Source organism: Lagopus leucura, unplaced genomic scaffold (genome assembly GCF_019238085.1).
Source record: "Lagopus leucura isolate 7727_CA_CO unplaced genomic scaffold, USGS_WTPT01 Super-Scaffold_100001, whole genome shotgun sequence".
NCBI classification, from domain to species: Eukaryota; Metazoa; Chordata; class Aves; order Galliformes; family Phasianidae; genus Lagopus; species Lagopus leucura.
The window spans coordinates 4,010,053-4,031,317 of record NW_024962262.1 but is presented as its reverse complement, the minus strand read 5'-3'; the positions used below and the strand labels follow the sequence as shown (position 1 = coordinate 4,031,317).

At 40.6% G+C, this 21,265-nt stretch overlaps 1 protein-coding gene across 4 annotated transcripts in view; it reads left to right on the top strand.

Moving 5' to 3' along the window:
- The window catches only part of ATP8A2 (ATPase phospholipid transporting 8A2), a 314,007-nt gene that overhangs the window by 267,388 nt on the left and 25,354 nt on the right, over nucleotides 1–21,265 (top strand). For all 4 annotated transcript variants that reach the window (XM_042868038.1, XM_042868034.1, XM_042868036.1 and 1 more), the window contains one exon: nucleotides 17,260–17,348. In XM_042868038.1, coding sequence (XP_042723972.1) covers nucleotides 17,260–17,348 — 89 coding nt within the window. The remainder of the gene's footprint in view (nucleotides 1–17,259; nucleotides 17,349–21,265) is intronic.

Sequence of the window (21,265 nt, the reverse complement as noted above, 5' to 3'; positions counted from 1 at the left end):
AGTTCTGAAGTTGGTACACCAGTTACAGCCTTTTTTTTGCTGTTTGGTAAAGAGGCTGGGATGTGGTCTCCTCAGGTGATAGGAAGCACTTTGTTGTGGTGAGCATGTCCTGGAACTTGAAAGCAAGATGATACATGGAATCAGGTTATGTTGTTTAGCTTGCCAATTTTCATGTGTCCTATATTTCTTGTCTTATAAAAGGTGTTAGGTGAAATACCGTGTGTCTGGACAGAAAAGTTAACAGAAGGCAGCAAATGCCTAAAACTGCATAGTCAATATATGGAGCTAAGGTCATTTTCAAAAACTTTATTAGCATGATAATATCTGTCTTAGACTGTACATAACTGTGTTAGTCAGGGCAATTGGATATGGAAGCATCCTGAGTCTGTCAAGACGGACATAGCAGCTGACAGTGTGTGGAAATGGATCACTTTATCTCTTTGCTGAAGTGATGTGTGAATTGTGTGCTTTAATGGAGGTATGTCTGAGCTCCTGAACTCTGATGTGTCCTCATCCAAATTAAAATAAATGCAACAGTCTGTCCTGTCCTAATTAGTTAAACAAATGCTTCTGCTAATGAAATGACAGAGATGACTTTAATCTTCTAAATTGAAGTATTTCTGGCTCTGAGCCAGAGGAGAACATAGTAGTAGCAGAATTACTGGAGCATTTCTGTAGTATGCTTTATTGTTGGATCTGCAATCATTTGGACAGGCAAGTGACTATCTTTGCAGTCACTGTAAATATCATAATTTCCATTCTGTGGATAAGAGAAAAATATTACCGTGGGAGGTATGGTCAGGGTGAAGTTCAAACTAGTAGTGTGGCTGTTGGTGAAAGCTGTAGGAGAGCTGACATCCTGCAAGTAATGGTGTGTTACAGCCTCTTTCAGATCGGCATGAAAACCCAAGAAGTTTACACTAAATTTTTCCCTCTAACAGTTCCAGCTAGCAAGGAGTCTTTGTCATGGAGGCTCATGTAGCATTTACATGTGTCTTTCAAAATATATAGAAAAGCACCACAAAATGCATGCTTATAAGAATGGGGGCAGGGAGCATGTAATGAGAATTACAACCTTTGTTGTTCTCCTAGGGCTGTGACTGTGCTGCAGCACAGGAATTGCACACTGAACCTGGTTGAAGCATACGTGGAGTAGTGAGTTTCCCATGCCAAAAATTAGCGTGAGGTAGAAAGGCTACATGCAGATTAGGAAAATGAAAATAATGTAATATGCACACAGTCTACTGTCAGTAATGTAGAATAGGTTATTAAAAAAAAAAAAAGGTAAAGATTGTATGAGGAAGCACTGCTGTCGTGTTAAACTGGGGAAGAATTTGGCTCGTATTTAATGTCACATCACTCATTTAAAGCTCTAAAAATAGTGTTTATAATAAAACCCCTGACACAGCCATGGCTAGCATAATTCAGATGGCCCCTTTCCCTTTTTAATTTGCGAACAAAGCTCCCCCTTTGAAGAAAAGTATTTGTTTACAGTTGTTTATCAGAGCAGGAAATGGATCAATTAGATGTAACTTTTAAAGTTAATTGACTGCCACTACTAAAACCACCTGACATCATGCTGGTGCCAGCAATGCCAGATGAGAAATCTCACCATTGTTGCTGTGGGAAAGGCAGGGACATGATGGGAAATGTTATTCTTGGCACTCGGAAGATTAAAATTTTTAAATATTTATAGAGTCTTATCTAAACTACTGATTGGTTATTAGTGCCTTGAATTGAGGCAGGGATGTGTGAATCCCTAGAGCTTCATGGCCCTATCCCATCTGGATGAATCTGAACCGTTAATGTAGAATTGGTGCTCTAAGTCTTCCTCTAGCTGTATCCTTCTTTCGACCCTGCGCTGCCTTTGTATTTATTTCTTTCTCTTGGGTTGTTTTTCTAATGATCTAGAACGTAATAATAGCACAAAAGAAAATTTAGGAATCCTTCCTCTTAGAAATATTTGGCTTCAAAGCTGTATTTGTATCTTTTTTCAGCTGCACAGGCTTATAGTCTTTTTTGCCTGTTCAATAGCGGATTGGCTTCATTAGCATGGTGCTACCTCGTAGCTGTACTTTGTTTAGCAATCTTTCCCACTTCAGCAGTACTTCCCTGCTGACTCACAGGGTTTGGAGGGGAGAGGTTAACAGATATTCTGGGTTACTTCTTGACAAATTCCTGGCCCATTTGGAGACTCAAGAAAGCTATTAGATACGTTTATTGGTGTTGCCAATCCACATTTTTTCCTGTCAGTTGCGAATAGCTGCAGATTTTGACAACTGTAATGAGGCCTTTGATAATGCTTAGGCTGCTTGTAGCAAATAGGCTTACTGTGGGAGTCAGAAGCCCTTTCAGAAAGCCCTGATTTCAGATCTGAGGGAACCAGGGTAACACAACCTATAGCTATAAAAAACTCTCCTATCTTGCCTAAGAGCCTCACAAGAGGACCCCTTGAGTCTATAAATGAGGTTGAAACTATTTGGTGTGGCTAACATGTTTCAGCTACTTTTTAAAAAATTAATGATCTTTTTCCTCTGATATTATTTCCATGTTGCTGTCAAGCCTATGGTAAAGTGGTAAGAGAGAATGAATGAGCTTGGGGCATGCTTTAGGGGCAGAACAAGTAAGAAAACTCTTTAGGTCAAGTAGTTATCTTACTTAAAAATAAGTCTTAAATTCGATAGACTTGTGAGCCTAAGGCAAGCTTAATTAAACTTAAAGGAGAGCAAAAATAAGCATCTAAAATGCTGTTTTGATTCTCATAAATCTGAGTAAGCCAAAAACTGGATTATTCAATTATGTATGGTCGTGGGATTTGTTTTGTGAGCATTTTCCTACTTAGCCCAGATTTTCAGCAACCTTCTCTTCCTGCCTGTGTGCTCTTGGCTATTTCCAAAGGAGGTGAAGAAGGAGCTTCAGATTTTGGTTGGGGGGCTCAGTGCTCCAAGTCTCTCCCATTTTGATATTAGGCTGGCTGTGGGCATACTGGAAAGCGTGTCTGCAGGGAGGAGGTGATGCGTTGATACTGTTCAGGATATTCACCACAGACTGCCTATCTGCAGCTGTGCTTGCTTCTGCACCTGAAGAGGTGGAGTTGCTCCCTGGGGAGGATTGTGAAGCCGCAGTTTGGAGTGCAAGTTTAATTGGAAGGTGCAGGCTGGCCGCACCATGGGTTTTGTGGGCTGAAAGCTTGTCACTTCTGAATGAGTTCAACATAAGAGCCTGTCAGTCTCATGTTCACTTTCTTCTGGTAAAATATTCTTTAAACTGCTCTGCATAGCTAACATCTGCATTGAGTTACCTTTCTGCCTTTTATTTTTTGACTGAAATGCACAGTGCTTTAATATCAGTTTAATTTACTTTGTCTGTTATGCAAAACTAAAAACTTTGAAGACCTCACGTAATGGGTTTAAGTATCATTGAGACAGACAGCTACCCGAGCTGGTTGTGTGAGGAGTTAGTCATGTCCTAGCTCTTACCCACCTGTTCCTTGGTTTTCCCATCATTTGAGAGGGAAGGAGAAATGAATAGATCATCGCTATTTTGATATAACAGGTCTCTTCACTGTAATGTCTGTCAGGTATCCATGCAGAAGACTTTATGTACACTCAGTGGGTTAGAAGAAGGAGATGAGATTTATCAACATCTGCCTTGGAAACCAGCATCCCTGATAATAGGATTCTCTGAGCTCAGACACTGAGTGTCATGAGGACCAACTCACAGTCACGTGACCACCAAATTTAATGAACACAGGAGAACAGTGTGTTTTAGAAGAAACTGTAAGAAGCAAGGGGATGAGTAGGTGTAACTTGGAAATGTGAGGGTAAGATGATGTGTAGGGATCAATGTAGCTTTAAGGTGTCCCACTCACTGTTATGCATCCTCTCAGTCATGCCCTTTTGGCTGCAGCAATGTTTTATTTCTGGCACTCCCAGTATCACTTAACTGCAGCCTCCAGCCAGTGCAATCCAAAAAACGTGTATCCAACCTACTACCCAGCTGTGACAATGCCCAGTAGCAGATGGTTAGGAAGAATGTAAGAATAGAAAAGGATATAGTGATACTTCTGTGATGCAGTCTCCAAGCTGCCGACAACTCAGGGACTTCAACACCCAGAAATAGTACCATTTTATATATCAAGCATCAATTTTATTGTTTTATTTATATTTGAGAAAGATGTATATTGTTAAGTTCAAATAGAGCTTTTAGCGTTACCTGTCTCCAATGTCCACAACATTCTGAAGTGAAATATGAATGAAAGTGTATTACCAGTAACCCATTTTGAACCTACTACCTGGTGTCTGATCTGATGTCCCTGTCGTTGTAGTAAGAGAAAACAAGGCAAATGTTCTGTTTACCTGTATATCTGTCATTCTCTTCTTTGCTGATTTTTTTGTCCCCCTTTGTCCCTCCCAACAGAAATGGAAAGTCATTCCATTAGCTGTTACTCAGTGAAACTATGGTATGCTCTGTTTACTTGTTACTTTTACATTCAACCTTTTGTAGTGCTCCTGTGTCTGTTTTTGAATGGAGGAGGAAGCATATAGGTGAAGTACAGATTTTTATAGCAGGAGAATGCTGTTTTTCTTTATCCTATTACTCTTAAATCTTAATGCTCATTTATTTTTTCAAAGCACTAATTAACAAGATCATATTCCTTAGGCCTTCAGCCTTCCCTTATGTCTATCACTCTTCATTTACTGACATTGAATCTTATTTTATTGCCCAAAAGGTCCTTTTGCCATTCTTTATGGTGTTATTTATGCTTCTCAGTGGAGATGTTCTCCCACAAACTGTTGCCTTGCTAGTCACCTGTTTTCAAGAGTATGAATATGTCAGTTGGCACAAGTTGTAGCACAGATGTCTGTCGTCTGTGCTGGTGATCTCCCTCCATTAAGAGCACTGTCTTTTAGGCCTGCTATTGTTTTTTTATTGTCTGACTGATTACTCAAATGCGCAAAGACCTTCATTCTTATTCTGTGTTATCTTAGTTCCTGAATCTCTGATAGAGCTGAAGCAGCAGAATTTGGAAATCTGAATAAAGAGAGGTTATCTGGTGGAGAAAATCTGTTTTACTTGGGCAAAGAGACTCTCTGGGCTGCTTGTTCTGCCGTACCCAGGCACACCAGACAGGTCGTGGGTGCCTCTGTGGAGGCAGTTGCAGTCCCTGGCGTTCTGCCTTCCGGGGAAATTGCCTGGAGCTGACTTCACCTGCTCTTGGCCCAGAAGTACTGTGTGATGTCAGGATGGTTGCTTAATTGCTATGAATGTTCATTTTCCATAACCGTGGTATGGGAAATAAAACTTCCTATCTCACAGGCACACTGTAGAGTCCTAATTAGCCAACAGCGTAGTTCTTGCTGGAAAACCTTGGACTGAAAGAAGCTGAGAAATGCAAAGTATTGCAAATATTTCATCTCGTTGTACTTGAACATCGGTGTGACCCGTACTCCAAAGTCAGTTAAGTGTTTTTGAAATATCCCAAAGTAGTCATGCTGGTAATAGGTGACTCATTAGTAAGCAGCCCATGGTGTGCTCACTGCTCAGATGTGTGTACCCATGGGGGCCTGGGTAGGCCTCCAGAATTCCCAAGGGCCGAAAACAATGGTTTTAGTGGAAAAGCTAGTTGGTAAGCTTTTTAAAAGTGTCTGTTGTTTCTGGTATTCAAAACCTGAAATACCTTTGGGTTTCCTTTCTAATGTCACTTAAATGGAAAATTTCAATACCTTTGCTATTTTAATGTTAATTCCAAAATTACTGGTTTTCATACACTGTGCCTGGCAGGCTTTAAGCAACATGTCACCATCCACCTTTTTCTCTAGCTGTGCAGAAGCTATTTTAAAACTGGTCCTGATGATACGCTGCTGACGTGATGTTAAAATGTAACCTTAGAGGAGCGTTTCTGTAGAGCTACACACAACATGCCATTGTAGGTTTTTGCAACCAGGGGAAAATAAAACGGGTCAAAATAGGTCAAACCTCAGCGTGAGGAGTATCTGTGTTACGTGAAAGATGAGAAATGAAAAATTAACCGAAATGAGAAATAGTGATGTTTGTGTGTTCAATTGGTCTGAGTTCGCGATGGGGCTTTGAATTGTGCTGCTGCCAGATCTTGTACTGCTGCTGTCAATCACCTTTTTTTTCTTTCTTGAAAGGCTCGTGGCAAATTTATTTTGGATAGTTTCTTAACAGGTGTTTCCTTGACATTACGAATGCCTTAAATGAGAACTGGCTTCATGTCCGGAGCTCTCAGCTGAAATCACACGGCGGGCCGACACAGGCGCTCCGTGTTTACTCATCTGCGCCCGCGCTGACAGCAGATCCCCGCCGATTCCCACAGTTGGCCGGGGCTGGACGCAGAGCAGATGTCGGGGATTATGGGGAAGGCTTCGGAGAGGCTTTAGGCCTGCGTGGTTGCGGAAGTAATTCATTGCGGAGATGCAGACAGGGCCCGCCGGACTCACGCTCAGGGGTCTGCTGGAATAGGTCTCAGTGGATTTCAATATCCAAATCAAAAACAAATGTTTTCCTGGTACCTTTTAATTAAAGGGAAAGCATAAATCAATATAATAAAGCTAATGCACCAAGAGGTATCGCATTTCTACAGCTTTCTCCCTAACAGAGTAGCTGGCAATGTGGGTCTCTTAGAAGAGCCGTGGCTTGCTGAGTCGAAGGGTCTCCATGGGGATGGCTGGATGGAGGTGGGGCAGCTGCAGGCCTACCCTGGCACCGCCTTTCAGGGGAGCCTGGTCACCTTGCAGCGGGGCTGGTGGTTACTGTGGTTGTTTTGCAGATGTCTTGTGAATCTGGGGTTGCTTCCTGTGGGACTTGTCTTCATTTGGCTCTTGTCTTTTCAACACTGCATGCTCAGAAATTAGCCATCTGTGGGAAAACAAAGGTGGCACAAGGCGATCCAGACTCGTGGTGGAGATGATTTATTGTGATGTCTCCCACAGAAATCACATATTGCACAGCATGCCCTTGAGGTTTTGAAGGCATCTCTGTGGGCCAGGAAGGTACCTTCTGGCTGTGATTCATCTACTGATGCGTTCAGAGCAGATATCTGTTGAAAAGAGAATTTATGTACATCACTACTATCTTCTATTGTGCTGTTGCTATTAAGATTTTGGTTAAAGGTGAAAGCAATAAGAGAGAAACAGGATGCATCTCCAAGGTTTGGCAACAGTGTGGTGGAGACGATTGCAAATGTACTTTGTATGTGATGATGCAGGAAACAAAGCCGTGTGTGGGAAAAAGTGGTATGTACTTGAGCAATGAGGTAAATTGCTTCGTGAGAATGAAGGGTAGTAGTACCCTTTTGTGGTAAGACTCCATTGATCCAAGTTGAACTGCAGTCATGCTGAAATAACCCACATCTTTAGGGCCTTCAGGAGAGACAGCGTGACAGTAACAAAGACTTGGAGCTAACTGTGTTTGGAACGTGTTTTAAGTACAGCCATTGAGTATAGTAGCTGAGCAAAGATAAAATCCCAGGTGAACACATAGTCACTGAACTAATAAACTGCTCTGTCTACAGAAATGTGATATGGGGAAATTACTTATCTGTTGCAATTCCACGTTGCTATAACACATAAAAACCAAAGATCTGTAAAATTAAATTTACAGGATGTATTTTTTCAAAGCTGTGCATGGAAGTGAAGTACTTTCAGCTGCTATTGGTTGCTGTCAGAATTCAGCCTGATTTATAAACATACGCCCCAATTTGAAAAACTGGAAGAGGTCTGTTCTGGGCTTTGCAGTTATTAGGACTGATTATTGCTATACTGTTAGCAGCCCTTTACTGGAAATCCTGAGCTATTGAGGAATCTACAAGATGTAAGACAGAATAGGGTAAACTTATACCTTATCAGGAAAACAGTTAAAAGCAAAATATCAAAAAACATAGCACTTTCCATTCATTGAAACTCTTTGCATCAGCAAATCCTGTGCAAAGTCACAGTACTTTCCAATAGTATTTTCCAACTGCCTGCAATCTCAGGTGCCTACGTGACCCATCTCAGTTGCTGGATCAGGGCTCTGGAGAGTAGTAGTCTAGCTAAAATCAGCTTACCTGCTATATGTGTGGGCAAGATGCAGGATCTAATTTGGACTGATTTCAGTGGAAGTTTTGGCACTGATTATTGCAGGTCTTTGCTATATATATGCTGTAGAACATGAGTTTTAGTCAACAGCTTCACTCAGAAGATGAAATCTTTTAGCTGATCCAGGCAAATGGATAGATGCCTTATTATAATTAGCTGAAATATTCAGTATTGTAGCAGAGTTAATGTGAGTTGTTCTCTTTCTCTATTTGCCTTTTTGAGGTGTTCTACAAAAGCACGAAAGTATTTCACAGTAAATGGGAAAACAACGGAAGTGGAATAAATGCAGACTTCAAAGTATACATATATTAAAATATATGTATAACAATTATGTGAGATAGCATCAAATACCATTTTCTCTATTATAAAATGGTTTTTTACAATACACTACTTAAGCATTTTAAAAAATAAAAATTTTAAAAGCAGTGAGGTGCACTGTATTTTGGCATTTTCTCCGAGGTTAGGATACATGCTCAAATTCATACAACAAAATAGTATGTGAAATAACACTGAGTTTCCTGAACATAATCTTTTTGCTGCTTTTGATTGTCTTTTTACTCAGGGATGCTGCTTTGCTAATAGCGGAGGGGAGGGCGTATGTTGGAACAAACGCATTTTGTGCGAGGGAACCAGTGTTGCTGCAGTAGCACAGTTGGAAAATTTCAATACACAAAGCCAGGAAATTTGAGGTTCTGACTCTTTTTTGGTACGTGTAACTTGGCAGGTAGTACAAATATCTTATATCTTCACTGGCAAGCAACAGCTTCTGCTAAACATAATTATTCCCTTGGAGCTTTAAATTCAAAGGTGGGTTCTGTAAAATTTAATTTTTTTCCCCTGCAGCTTTCATGATAAAGGAACAGTTATTAAATAAGGGCAGCTACCATACAAGAGTGGTTACTATTAAAACCTGCACAGGAAAAGTTACAGGCACCAAACAAGAGTGGTTATATGCTGAGCATGACTTCAAAAAGAAGAAACATAATGTAAGATATAAATTCATTTTTATATGCAGAGTAAAAGTTTGTGCTGAAGTGCATGAAACAGTGAACAAGACAAGCTGTTTCACTCTCAGGTCTATCAAGGTTACTGCTTCGATTTACATTAAGTTCTTTGTATTTGTGCCTGTGTTTAATTTGAGGGGGGAAGGAAAGAAAAACTGCAAATACTCTGAAAAAGTTCTGGCTTTCACACTGGCAAGCACACTTGGATATTGATTTTATTTCGGCTCAGTGAATGTGGAGTAGCAGGACCGGCTACCACACATAGAATCTTAGAATGGATTGGGTTGGAAAGGACCTTAAAGGTCTTATAGTTCTAGCCTTGGCAGGGAGCCACCCATGGGCCTGCTCTTCCAGGTCCTCAAGTGGAAGCTGAGCTTAAGCTGCTACAAACGAAGGTTATATTGTGCTGCACAGCTGTCTAATTTGCATCATCTAAGAAAACCCTGATGGTTTTATGACTTAGGGTACTATCAAACTCGACTCAAGTGAGAGAAGGTACATCATGGGTGCCATTCACAGCATCATCTGAACCAGATTTATTTTTCTTCAAGGTATTCATGGTGCACAAGAACTCCTTACTCAGAAACTTTTAATTTGTGCTGGGGGAGCTCGGACCAACATAGAATTAATTTTTGATTTTGATTTTTTAAACCAGGAAGTAAAATTAGTCCCCAGTACCATTTACCTGAAGATTTACCGAGGTATTTCATCCATTTTAAGGAGGAAGTTCTTTTGTTAATGAGCTCTGTGCTTCCTAACAAAATTTCTGGAAGCCACTGATGTTTATATGGAACATGAATTTACTACATGTTTTTAACCACTAGTCTTCTCCAGATGACTCGGAGGAAGCATTTGTTTGCATTATTGTTGAGTTTAACATAATCAATAATGAAAAAAGAAATGACAGGCTGCATAAAACTACATCAGAGTTTACATTGCCAGTGAACCATAAAGTCAAATTAAAACACTATCTGATTAATTTCCTTAATTTTCTTCTATCAGAGTAATAATGGAAAGTAACATGGGCTGGTCCCTTATTTAATTGGTAGTGTTGTATACTAATTAAGTAATGAGGTATAGTAATATTTTCTTAGGCAAAGCTGTATATGCATAGTTGACACAAACCAGAGCTTATTAACACCCTTTGAGACACAGTTGCCTAATGATATATTAATGTGTATTTCATATATTTTTCAAATAGTAATTTCTGTTAATTACATTAAGAAGTAGAACAAGAAGATGTTGGTAACTTGTTGTATTCTTCCATTATGGAAAATTAGTTCCTAACAGAAAATGAAAGGGAGTAGAAGTTCTGAGGATTTCACTGTGCTCCAGGAGTGTTGTAACTCCAACTGGTTTCTCCAAGATAATGTGAATGTGTGTGAAAGCTTTGGTATTGTAGCACTGTATTGCCAGTTCCTGCAGTTTTCTAATCATGATTGTTCAGAAGAGTAATTTATTGTTGTTGCTGTGATTCTGTTTTCCTGGGGTTTTAGGTGCTTTCGTCTGTATTTTCATACACTCTTTTAACCATTGCACCAAGCAACTTCTTTAATGAAAAACTTCTTTCCGGAGGCCTAAATCCCAAAATATCTTGGGCTTTGCTAGGAATACAAAGTATATGTCTTTGTGATAGCACTGGCATTTTTCTTTATGTTCACAATACTACTCTTATCTTCCCTCTCTACATTTATATCCAGGCTTTAAATTAAAATTACCAATAGGCTTGATTGGTATGGCATGAAAACTAGCTAGCGGATAAGTTTCTTATTCTAGTCTTCCATATGGTTTTAAGTATGAGATTTAACAAGTCCACGGGCAAGATGTTTTACTTGAGTTGAGGCAATCCCAGATAGGAGTACAGATTGGGAGAAGTACTCATTGAGAGCAGCCCTGTGGAGAAGGATATGAAGGTCCTAGTGGATGAAAAGCTGGACATGAGCCAGCAGTGTGCTTGCTGCCTGGAAGTATCCTGGGCTGCATCAAAAGAGGGGTAGCCAGCAGGGAGAGAGTGGTGGACCCCTCTGCTCTGCACTGTGAGGCCCCATCTGGAGTGCTGCATCCAGATCTGGGGCCCCCAGCCTGGGGGGATGCAGAGCTGTTGGAGAGGGTCCAGAGGAGGGCTATGAAGATGATCAAAAGACCGGACCGTTTCTCCTGTGATAAAAGGTTGAAGGAGCTTGGCTTCTTCAGCCTGGAGAAGAGAAGGCTCTTGGGGGAGACCTTGTTGTTGCCTTCCAGTACTTCCTGCTTACAAGCAGGAGGGAAACCAACTTTTTAAACAGACATGTAGTTATAGGACAAGGGGGAATGGCTTTAAACTAAAAAAAGGGGAAGTTTACATTAGATGTTAGAATTTTTTTTACTCAGAGTGTGGTGAGGCACTGGCACAGTCTGCCCAGAGAAGCTGTGGATGCCCCAGCCCTGGAGGTGCTCAAGGCCAGGTTGGACCAGGCTCTGGGCAGCTTGACCTGGTGGGTGCCAACCAGCCTCATGGCGTGGGGTTGGAAATGGGTGATCTTTAAGGTCCTTTAAGCCCAAGCCATTCTATGATCCTATGACTGGCAAAATTTAAAAAAAAAAGAGTAAAATATCTGAAAGAAGTATCTGATTTTTCTGGGCTTCTTTTACCACTCTCAAGGGGAAATGGCTGTATGAGTGGAGACTGGAAGAGGGAGGAAACAGGTTTGAGACTGGACCAATGTGTCACTGTGTTAAACCCAGCCAGCCAGTGAGGTCATTGTTTTCATCTGAGTCATTTTAGAATGAAAACTCTTACATTATGGAAAACATTGCACATCTTTATTTCAGACACGGAAATATCCAGCCAGCCTTTCAGGAGTAGAGCTCTGCTGATTTTATTCGAGGTATCCCTGTCCCAGTGGTGTAAACAGGAGAGGAAATCAAATTCTTATGCCTCATTTTTTTTAACACTTTGCCACTGACCCAAAGTAAGGTATTCTCTAGGTACGTTTCAAGATGCTTGTTGAGGAGGAATGGCACCTGGAGGGTGCCAGTGAATCTGTTCATCACACCTGTCAGCCCTGAATCTAGTAAACCTGTCCAGCCTGGAGCAGGCTACAGTTATAGTGGGGGGAAAGGTTCTTAAGCACCGACTCATGTTGAGGCTATATTATGTTCCAACATGCAGAGGGAAAATCCTTGAGACTGCATTCTTGGCTGTTGATTGTATTTCATACACAGGCTCCGGTAGGCTCAGTCTCTGTGTAGGACAATTTAATTGAGGGAGTTGGGCAATCTGCCAGCTCTGCAATTGATTTGTGTGGCCATGGGCAAACCATGTCATCTCTCTGCACTCGGGTCTTAATGTATATGGTCTTTAAGGTGGGTCTTAGATTAGTAACACTTTATCTTGCTGTATAATATGGTAACTATAACAATTTGTGTGTTTTGTATGATTTAATAGCATAGTGATTGTCACATAAGCTAAGAGGAGTAGTAGGAGGTTTTGGCTAAATCTAACAATTGCTCTTTTATCATTTAAGTGGGTGAAACCATTGCTACTTTATGTCTTGAGAATAATTTATGAAAATGACACCAACTTCGAGCTGTTTGTACTGCACGTGCTTGCAGTGTTAACCTGTGGTGAGTCTGATGTCTCCTTAAGATTAATTCAACTGTTTGCTTGATAAGCATTTAATATTTTCGCTCTTTCATGATTAAACTTACAGATCTTTTTGAAAAAAAATAGCAAACTGACCTATGCTGGCACTGAAACATTTGGTCTTAACAGGATCCAGAACATGCAGAAACTGCATGTTCTGTAAGGGAAAGCATATTTGGGTAATGGTCTACCAAGTATGTAAATTCATCCATTGTTTATAGGAGAGTTTCATTATCATTTTCGTGATATGGACACCCCTCACAATCATCACATGGCCCTCTTTACCCCATCTCCTCCTCTACTAGTAGCTGCCGAAAACGGTGGTATGCTGTCTTCCATGTTTGACTAGTGAGGACCAAAAGTAATCTGCCTATGATTGTGCAGGTGCCCAGTTGACAGCAGATTGGATTTGGATCCCAAATGGGATGCTGGCATTTCCGTGAATATGAGACTGAAATTGAGCAGCTTATTGGATCCTTATCCATGTCTCGTGGAGACAGTTATGAATAGGATCTAGGCACAATTCCAGTAATAATTCTTGTTGCACTATAAATACAAAACCAGCTGTTTTCATGGTGAAGCTATGCTTTTGCTGTCCATTTTTAATCAGAAATAGGATGCATGGGCATCTGAGGAAATGAAGCAATAACAAATTTTATTATTTAGAATGTGACTTTATATTTTATCTCACTTTTCTTGAATGATCTGAGATGCTTGTGATCCTTGTTTGGGTTGTCTGAATCGTTTACTGGTCCCCAGTTGTTTCCTAACCACGTGGTGATAAGAATACAAAAACAATCAGAATGTCTTCCCACACCTGAGCACTTCCTGGCAGTATTATTCTCACTGGAAGGAATTGTTGAAATTGGTGGCACCACCTATTGGCAGGAGAGTAAATCTATGAATAATGTTTATTTGCATACTAAGATAGAATAGTAAAATAGATATTTTTGAAACAACGGAATTGATATGCTTCAGTAAAGCTAGTCCTTGATTTAAAAACAAAGAAAAAACGAAGCACCGCTTAGTCTAAAATATATTTCTGAAATAGTAGTGATGCAGAGCAGATCTTTCTAGTTATTCATGTTGGCCAATACTGTCACTTTTTTTGTTGTTGTTATGTTTAAAAGACTTTTGAAAAGGTACCCCCCCTCAAAAAGCAGCTTTGCAACTGGCTAAAGGTGTTAAGACCTAGATTATTTGCTGATTCTGTGAAATAACTGGAGGTAAATTTTTCCTTATTTTGTTGTTCTCATTCTTCCATTTTAACAGATGTTACCTCTAGTCTGAAATGAGCTATCTCTCTGCAACAGCTTCCCAAGTGTTTGGAAGGAAGCAGTTTAAGCTGCAGTGTCTTCAGCAGGAGGATCTGCATTAGCTTTGAGGGTTTCATGGATACTGTGTGATAAATGGCTTCTGGTAGTTGGCTTTGAGTGTGCTAGTCACTAGTGTTTATGCCAGAAGAGTCTACAAATGACTTAGTTGCACATCATGGGGCCTGTGTGATGACAGAACTGGTTGAATTTTCAGTTTGTTTAAAAAAAAACAACTTCACTGTGGCCTTCTTTAAATACATAAGCATAAATAAATATATATGTACATTTTTTCGAAGGTGGTGGTTCCTATTTAGCATCTCTACTTTTCTTATCTGGAGGAGATGCCTGATAGCTGAAGGCTGTCACTCCTTGGGGCTGGGCATGAAGGTGCAGTGTTTCCTTGAAGACACATTGCAGACCAGGCTACACTGCCATCATGAATAGCTGAACAACTGCAGGGAGGCATGGGAACAGCTGCGAAGTCTGGAGAAGGCTTTGATGCAATATATATATCTTCTCAGTATAGCTTCAGTTCATAACCCAGTTGGAAAACATCCTAAAAATGCTGTCTATGGATGTGCCTACGTTAGGTGGTTTCCAGGGATTCCTCTGCTGAGGAGCTGTGGTTGTGTGAGCAGATGGTGTAACCCTGCTGGGGCCGGGACAGCATTCAGGTCTGTGTGCAAGGCAAACCAGTTGCTGTCCTGCAGTGGAACGGGCACACAACTGCATGCAGAAACTGAAAACAAATGGGCAGAAACAGTGCAGGTGAGCTCAGGAATGGAGCATGCTGTGTGGAAAAAAGCTTGCCAGCAGTAATGTCAGTGTCTGAAGGGGTGAGATAGTTGGTTTTACTGTTGTGGTGCAGTTTGCCAACAGGCTGATGCTGATGTAAATGTAAAAGAAGCACAGTTTATGACTTGAGCTTCCTTAGTGCAGAGGGCTTAAGGTGCAAAATGTCCAAGCTCATAGCCATCAATTGAGCTGACAACATGAGAAAAAGTAGCATTTCAGTTCCTGGTGAACACAAAGTTGGATTGTTCTGTGCTTTAAAAGAACATTAAGTTTATTTCAGCTAGGAAAGCAAGAGGTAGAATGTAAAGTACTTGGAGCAAAAATGCCAGAAAATGCATGTATGATTAATACCCTGGTCCTTTTCTCTTCTTTATTAGCAGAAGCATGGAAGGATGGTCAGTGAAAATGCTAATGTGATTAAGCTGCTTACGCCTGCAGGGTCACAGCTGAAGAAAAGCAAAGCACAAGTGTGAATCTCATCATATTTTGCCACTAAGTTACTGTAGTTCAGCTCCTTGGCTAACAAGTTGAGATTTTCCCTCTTACTCCTGCCCATCCTTTGCTTAAGTAAGCATAGATCAAAACTGACGGTATGCTTCTGGCATTCTCATGTGAAAGTAGGCATGAGGGATCACAAATAACTACGAGCTGATTCTCAGACTGGAATTTGTTTGCTGACTGTCCATGTGGGTGGCAGTGTCCATAAATGTTTTAGCACAGTCTGGTTCGTTCTTGGTCTCGGTACAAGATTTACCACTGACCTGTCAGTCCAGCCGCAGCATGGAAGACTGTACGTTCAGAAGTGAAAAATGCTTTTGGAAGTCTTCAGTACTTAGCAATTCAAGGACAAGCTGCTGCTGGCTAAATGTGGCTGAGCAGAGAGGTGGATGACTCTAAATAGGGAGTGACACTGGGAGGAAATGCTGGGTGCAACAAGTGCTGTCCTGGCTCTGCAGTGTGATGGTTGTTCTGGGTTTTAAGCCCCCCTGTACTGTGTGGCGGAATTCCTTCTGTTGTGATCAGATGCCTTTGTCTTAATGAAGTATGTAGCTACAAATCATCTCCTCACTGTCTGTTTCAAGGGCTAGAAGTCATGTGTTCAATTTCATGTTCTGTAGTTCAGCTTTGTGCTTGTCTATAAAATTTCCTGACACTTCAGTGCTATGGGTTGCTGTTCCCTTGTGTGCTGCAAGTGAGGCACAACCAAACCATCTCAGTCTGCGTGTCAGCAGGAGACAGCTGCTTCACTTCAGAGTCCATGGGTATATGCCTTCCTGCCCTTGGCTACAGATGCACACAGACATCTGTAGGTACACCTGTGGACATTGTATGTGGCATAAAGATACTGAGAAGCCAAGGTTTTGGGTAAGGTACGTGGCGTCATTCACAAGCAGCAAGAGAGCAAGGTGTGGCTAGCTGCTGGAAATGCTGTTGACACCTTTCAGCCCATGTTTTACTTGTGCTCTGCACACGATTCATTACAATAGAAAAATACTCTTTACTGGTGTAGCAGAGAAATTAAACGATTCTCATGGGATGTGTGTATGTATGTTCACACATGCATGCAGGAGGTGGTGAGGTTGTTTCCAGTCTCCTGTGTGTCAAACCAGGTTTTACTGTTAATTTATCTATAAAAGGTTCTAGAGAGACCCCTAAATAAATGACCTGAAATAGCAAGTCCAATAAATAGTGCTATGTTTCAACTTGGTTCCACAGCTCTGTCTGTATGCTGGAACCTACAGAGCTTGTGCGTATCTCCTTTCTCAAGTCCTACCAAGTTTTCTCTTCAAGCATTGCAACAGTGAAAGAAATGCAAATATAAACTTGGAGCTCTTTGTTTGTAAAAAAAGCCATTTACAGAGACAGGAGTGAATCCGCTTTCCCCCCTTCCCCCCCGGGTTTCAGACAGCAGTAGTTTGAACAGGAAGTACTGTATTTAAGTGCAATATGAGTGAAACATTTTAGTGAGACATCTTGGTTTGTTTGTTTTTGTTTGATGCTGCTCAGAGATCTGAAGCAGTAGGGTAGAAAGAGTAAGCAAAAAGCAGAAAAAACTTATTAAAATTAAAAACCTAACGTTTATGGTGCACTTCTCCGTGAGTCAAAATGTCTGCTTGGATCAAAAAATCAATAGCAGCAGTGGATTTGATCTAAACGCAAAATTTTTGAGAAGATCAAGGAAATGTGGGAACATGAGGAATGATCCTAGTGAGAAACGCTGCTCTTGTTTCTCAGTTATAGGCCTAATTTCAGTTAAGAGTTGTTGAGACTTCCGCCTCTCTTCTTACCCCCACAGATTTCAACGTCATCCCAATCACAGTTGCTGTTTGTTGCCATCCCTCTTCTTTTTCCCTAAAATCAACTGCTTAACATGTGATGTCTTGAAAATGCTCATGATTTGTTTGTTTTCTTCGTAGGCTGGAATGGTGCTGAGATGTGGCTACTTCTGGTTTGGGTTATTTCTCGTGCCCACTGTGTGCCTTGTGAAAGATGTGGCATGGACAGCGTAAGTCCTGAACCTGTCTTCTCTGAGTTCTGGAAATTATTCTGCATGCTCATGTTGTCCAGTTCATCCTGTACCAATCCGAGGGAGGCAGTCTTCACTGAGTAACAAAGATATCTCTCTTGATTATTTACATTGTCTACCCTGTACGTAAACAAATCGAATTCAGACCTCAGAGATGTTCTATTCTAAAAGGGAGCCAATATTTTGTTTGGTTTGACTGAGGTTACATAGAACATAAAAATGCAGTACTCCTGTCCTTACCCTGTTCCAGTTTCCAGTTGCTGCTTTTTAGGTTCACTCGGCAGTGGGTATTTGAAGATTTAACTGAGAGGAGAGCAGTACTCATAGAACTCTGTATTCAGTTTTAGTAACTTTTTCCCTGCCTGGAAAAGAGGAACAAGCCCTGTGAAATACAGGTCTGTGTAATCTCCAGATCCTCTCAAAACTCTTTAGTTTCAAAAATCTGCAGAACTTAAACAATTTCAGTAATTCTGCTTTAAAGAGAAGGAGCTTCTCTATCACGGCAATTGAAATGCAGAAGCATACTTTTCAGGTAGCATTTCTGGTGTTCCACTTGCTTTTTAAGCATCTAATGACCCACAGCTTTCATTCTTTCCTTTGGAAGTCTGTTTAACAACCAAGATGTTTTTGATGATTTGTTGGTGTGTTGTGATTTGTAAATGTTTTTCTTTAGCCTAATTAATGAGATTTTTTTTGGATTCTGAACAGCTAGAAGTAACTTTGTAATCACATTCTCATTGTGTTAGAAGAGCAACAAAGAAAGCATTGCCCTTTCTCTCATCTGAAGGCAGTGCTGGGCTTTATAACCTGACACAAGGACCCAACCCTTTCTAAGTCAGGAAAAAATTGAGGTCCCAGCTGCCATGAAGAGGCAGAAGAAGAGAATGCAGACTAGCATGTCACTTTGTCATGAAGGCCCAAAGTGGAAGCTTCATCCGGCAATGAGCTGTTGATCAGTCAAGGAAGGCTCTGTTCTAGGGAGAAATACAAAAAAAAAACCAAAAAAAAAAAAAAAAAACCCAAAAAAAACCACCAAAAAAAACCCAGAATGTTTGCCAAACATGGGTACATTTCAAGCTCCAGCATATGGGGTAAGTCAGGTAATATACATGCATCTGAAAATCTGATTTTTTTTCTTCCCTTGGGGCTGATGGCATGATTAAATTTAACTAATTTTGCTTGGCAAACCTGCCAGTCAGTAGATACGTATTGTATGCTTTCCCATTTTCTTCATCAGCTTAATTTTCATGAGCTACACAGCTAAAATTGAATCTAAGAACCATAATATAAAATTTATGTTAAGGTTAAACTGTGATTTAATGGTTTTGCACACTAGAGGGTTTTTTGTTACATTCATTAAATTTCTTCAATTGAAAATAATTTAAGAACTGTAAAGCTGAGCCCAAAATGAGGCTAAATTTGGATACTTAAGTTAGCTGTGTCAATGAGCTGGTTTTTAAAACTGAAAAAATCTTAGAACTCATTTAGTGTAACAGGTCCTACTCCTGTGTCAGGCATTATTTAAAATTACATGCTCAGAAGTCAATGGGAGTACTCCTGTGATTCAAGCCAAATAGGAGCTGAACTGTTTGCGTCATCAGGAATCAAAGATATATTTTGGTGTCCAAGACTGTGCTTCAGTTTTTCAAATGTTTCTGTGATAGTTCAGTGTCCTGCACTTGTCCTCTGTTCTTATCAGTTCTTGGCAAAAATGGCTAAAGAACTGTAAAACAAACCAGGCTGAAGCAGGCTCATCCTCAGCTATTACTCATGGAAAACTGTTACTGACTCAGCCTGTTCTTCAATATTTCTTAGAGAATCTCAGCAACATAATCCTTTCATTGCTTCAGAGCAGGAATGTACAGAGATTGTGAAGCTCGGAAGACAAACGTGTGTGATTGATATGCTGGATATTTTCCCAGCAGATTTTAAACAGGAGGCTCCTATCAACATTAAGCAAAAAATCTGTTCTCTAAGCAGGACTTCTCTTTTTAACCTACCACTGAAAAATTAACGTCATTAACATTTTAACTAGGATAAATGAAATGACACAGCTATCAGCACTGCCATATGGAAGGAGTAAAGGTCTGTTTCCTTTCCAAGAGGCTTGCCATTCAAAACTTGAGCCCAAGGCCTCTGGAAGTCAGACAGCACGTTTCCACAGCAGCGGTTACTGCACGTTGCTGTCCATAATTCAGCAGAATCTGGTTTGGGCCATAAAATTCCAGCAGATTTGACTTCTCGTGGTCATGGAATTTGTCCCTTTCTGATCCTTTTGGATGTGAAGTGTATGTCCACAGAAAGAGCATCTGTGTGACCCAAAAGATACATACCGAATTTCAGTACAAAATACTGTCAGAAAAACAAATATGGTCCAGAGTTTTTGCCTGGAAGAAGGCTAAAAGGAATAACCCAGTGTGTTTAAAAGCCATGCAAATATTTGTTTCTAAACTGCCGTTCTGTATCCAGTGTCAAAATGTTTAATGCTGGCAAGCATGAGCGAGTTTTACATGTTCCCTTTGTCGTACATGCTGCACTTGTCAGCTCCCACGTTCTCCACAGCTCCAGGTTTTTTGTTTAAATATTCTTGTGTATGTATGTATATATGTATATGAAGTGAATCAAGGAAAAGTGGGATACTTCTCACTTTAGAAAAAGAAGGAAGCTTATTATTAATTCTTGGCTGCAATACCACATTGTTAACTTTGGTCCACTCCTTGAGTTCAGTGGCTTTGCTTGGATTAAGGTTCTGCCTTATAAAAGTCCCAGTTGTGCTACCATTGAAAAGAACAGAGTTTTATAAAGTGAGTTCTTCCTTACAGTTGGCACGTGTCACTTGAATGTATGTCACTGTTGCTAGGAAGTCTTGAAATGTCAGACCCACAAAGCTATGTGAGAATCATAAAAATGTAGAACTTATTCTAGCAAAATTAGGGAAGAGGGCAAGAATTTATTTTTAAAGATGGTGTCTCAACACTTAGTATTATAGTGAGACATTTCTTGAGCCTTCCAGTACTTACCAAAGTCCTGATGTGCTTTTTTTTTTTTGTGAGGGGAGGACTAGGGGAAGAAGCACATTGTACTTGCCAGCCCTTGCAGGGTAAATAAGTGACAAGGCACATCCTTGTGTGCACTTGCAGTCTCTGGAGCATGGGACACCTACTATGGTGTTGATAACGAAGAGCCACAGTAGAGGTGTCATTGTGCTTGAGAAAAACTTGTGAATGCAACCGTGTTCCTCCCTGCCATGTCCTGACCTTCACAACCCCCAAATATCCCCCAGGGCTGTGATGTGGAGGTATGCACTTCCCTGACTTGGAAGGGGGAACAGCCAACTGAGATGACGTTCAGCTATTCTTGTGGTCCCTGATCTTAATATCCCTATGTGTGAGGAAAGTTGAGTTTGCCTTTATATAACCCAACAATTGCAGATGAATGGGAACAGCAAATACAAGAGCTCACAATTTATTGAGGGCTGATCACACATCTAGGGCCGCTTGTAAAGTACAAGGTAAAAGCTAAGACTTCTACCTGTGTTTTTATATATCAAAAGTTAACAATGTGCTGTTGTGAAAAAATCATGAAGTATCCAGTCCTGTTGCCAGCAGTCCATGGAATATCTGCAATTGGCTTTGATGGGAGCAAGCCCAGGCTCTGAGGCATTTGTAATACCATATTTTAGTATTTGTTCCTGGAGAAACGTGTGGATAGGTCAGCTCATGCACTTTTATAAATACTTCATTACTCATTCTTCCATGGATGTTCTGTCTCCAAGTGAAGAAGTGACTCAGTGCATAACAATTACTTGGGGGGGTTACTGTTGCTTCATGGATACTCAGCCATGGCAGAACATACGTATTCTGTTATTTCATTTTACTTCTAAAATACTTCAGAAC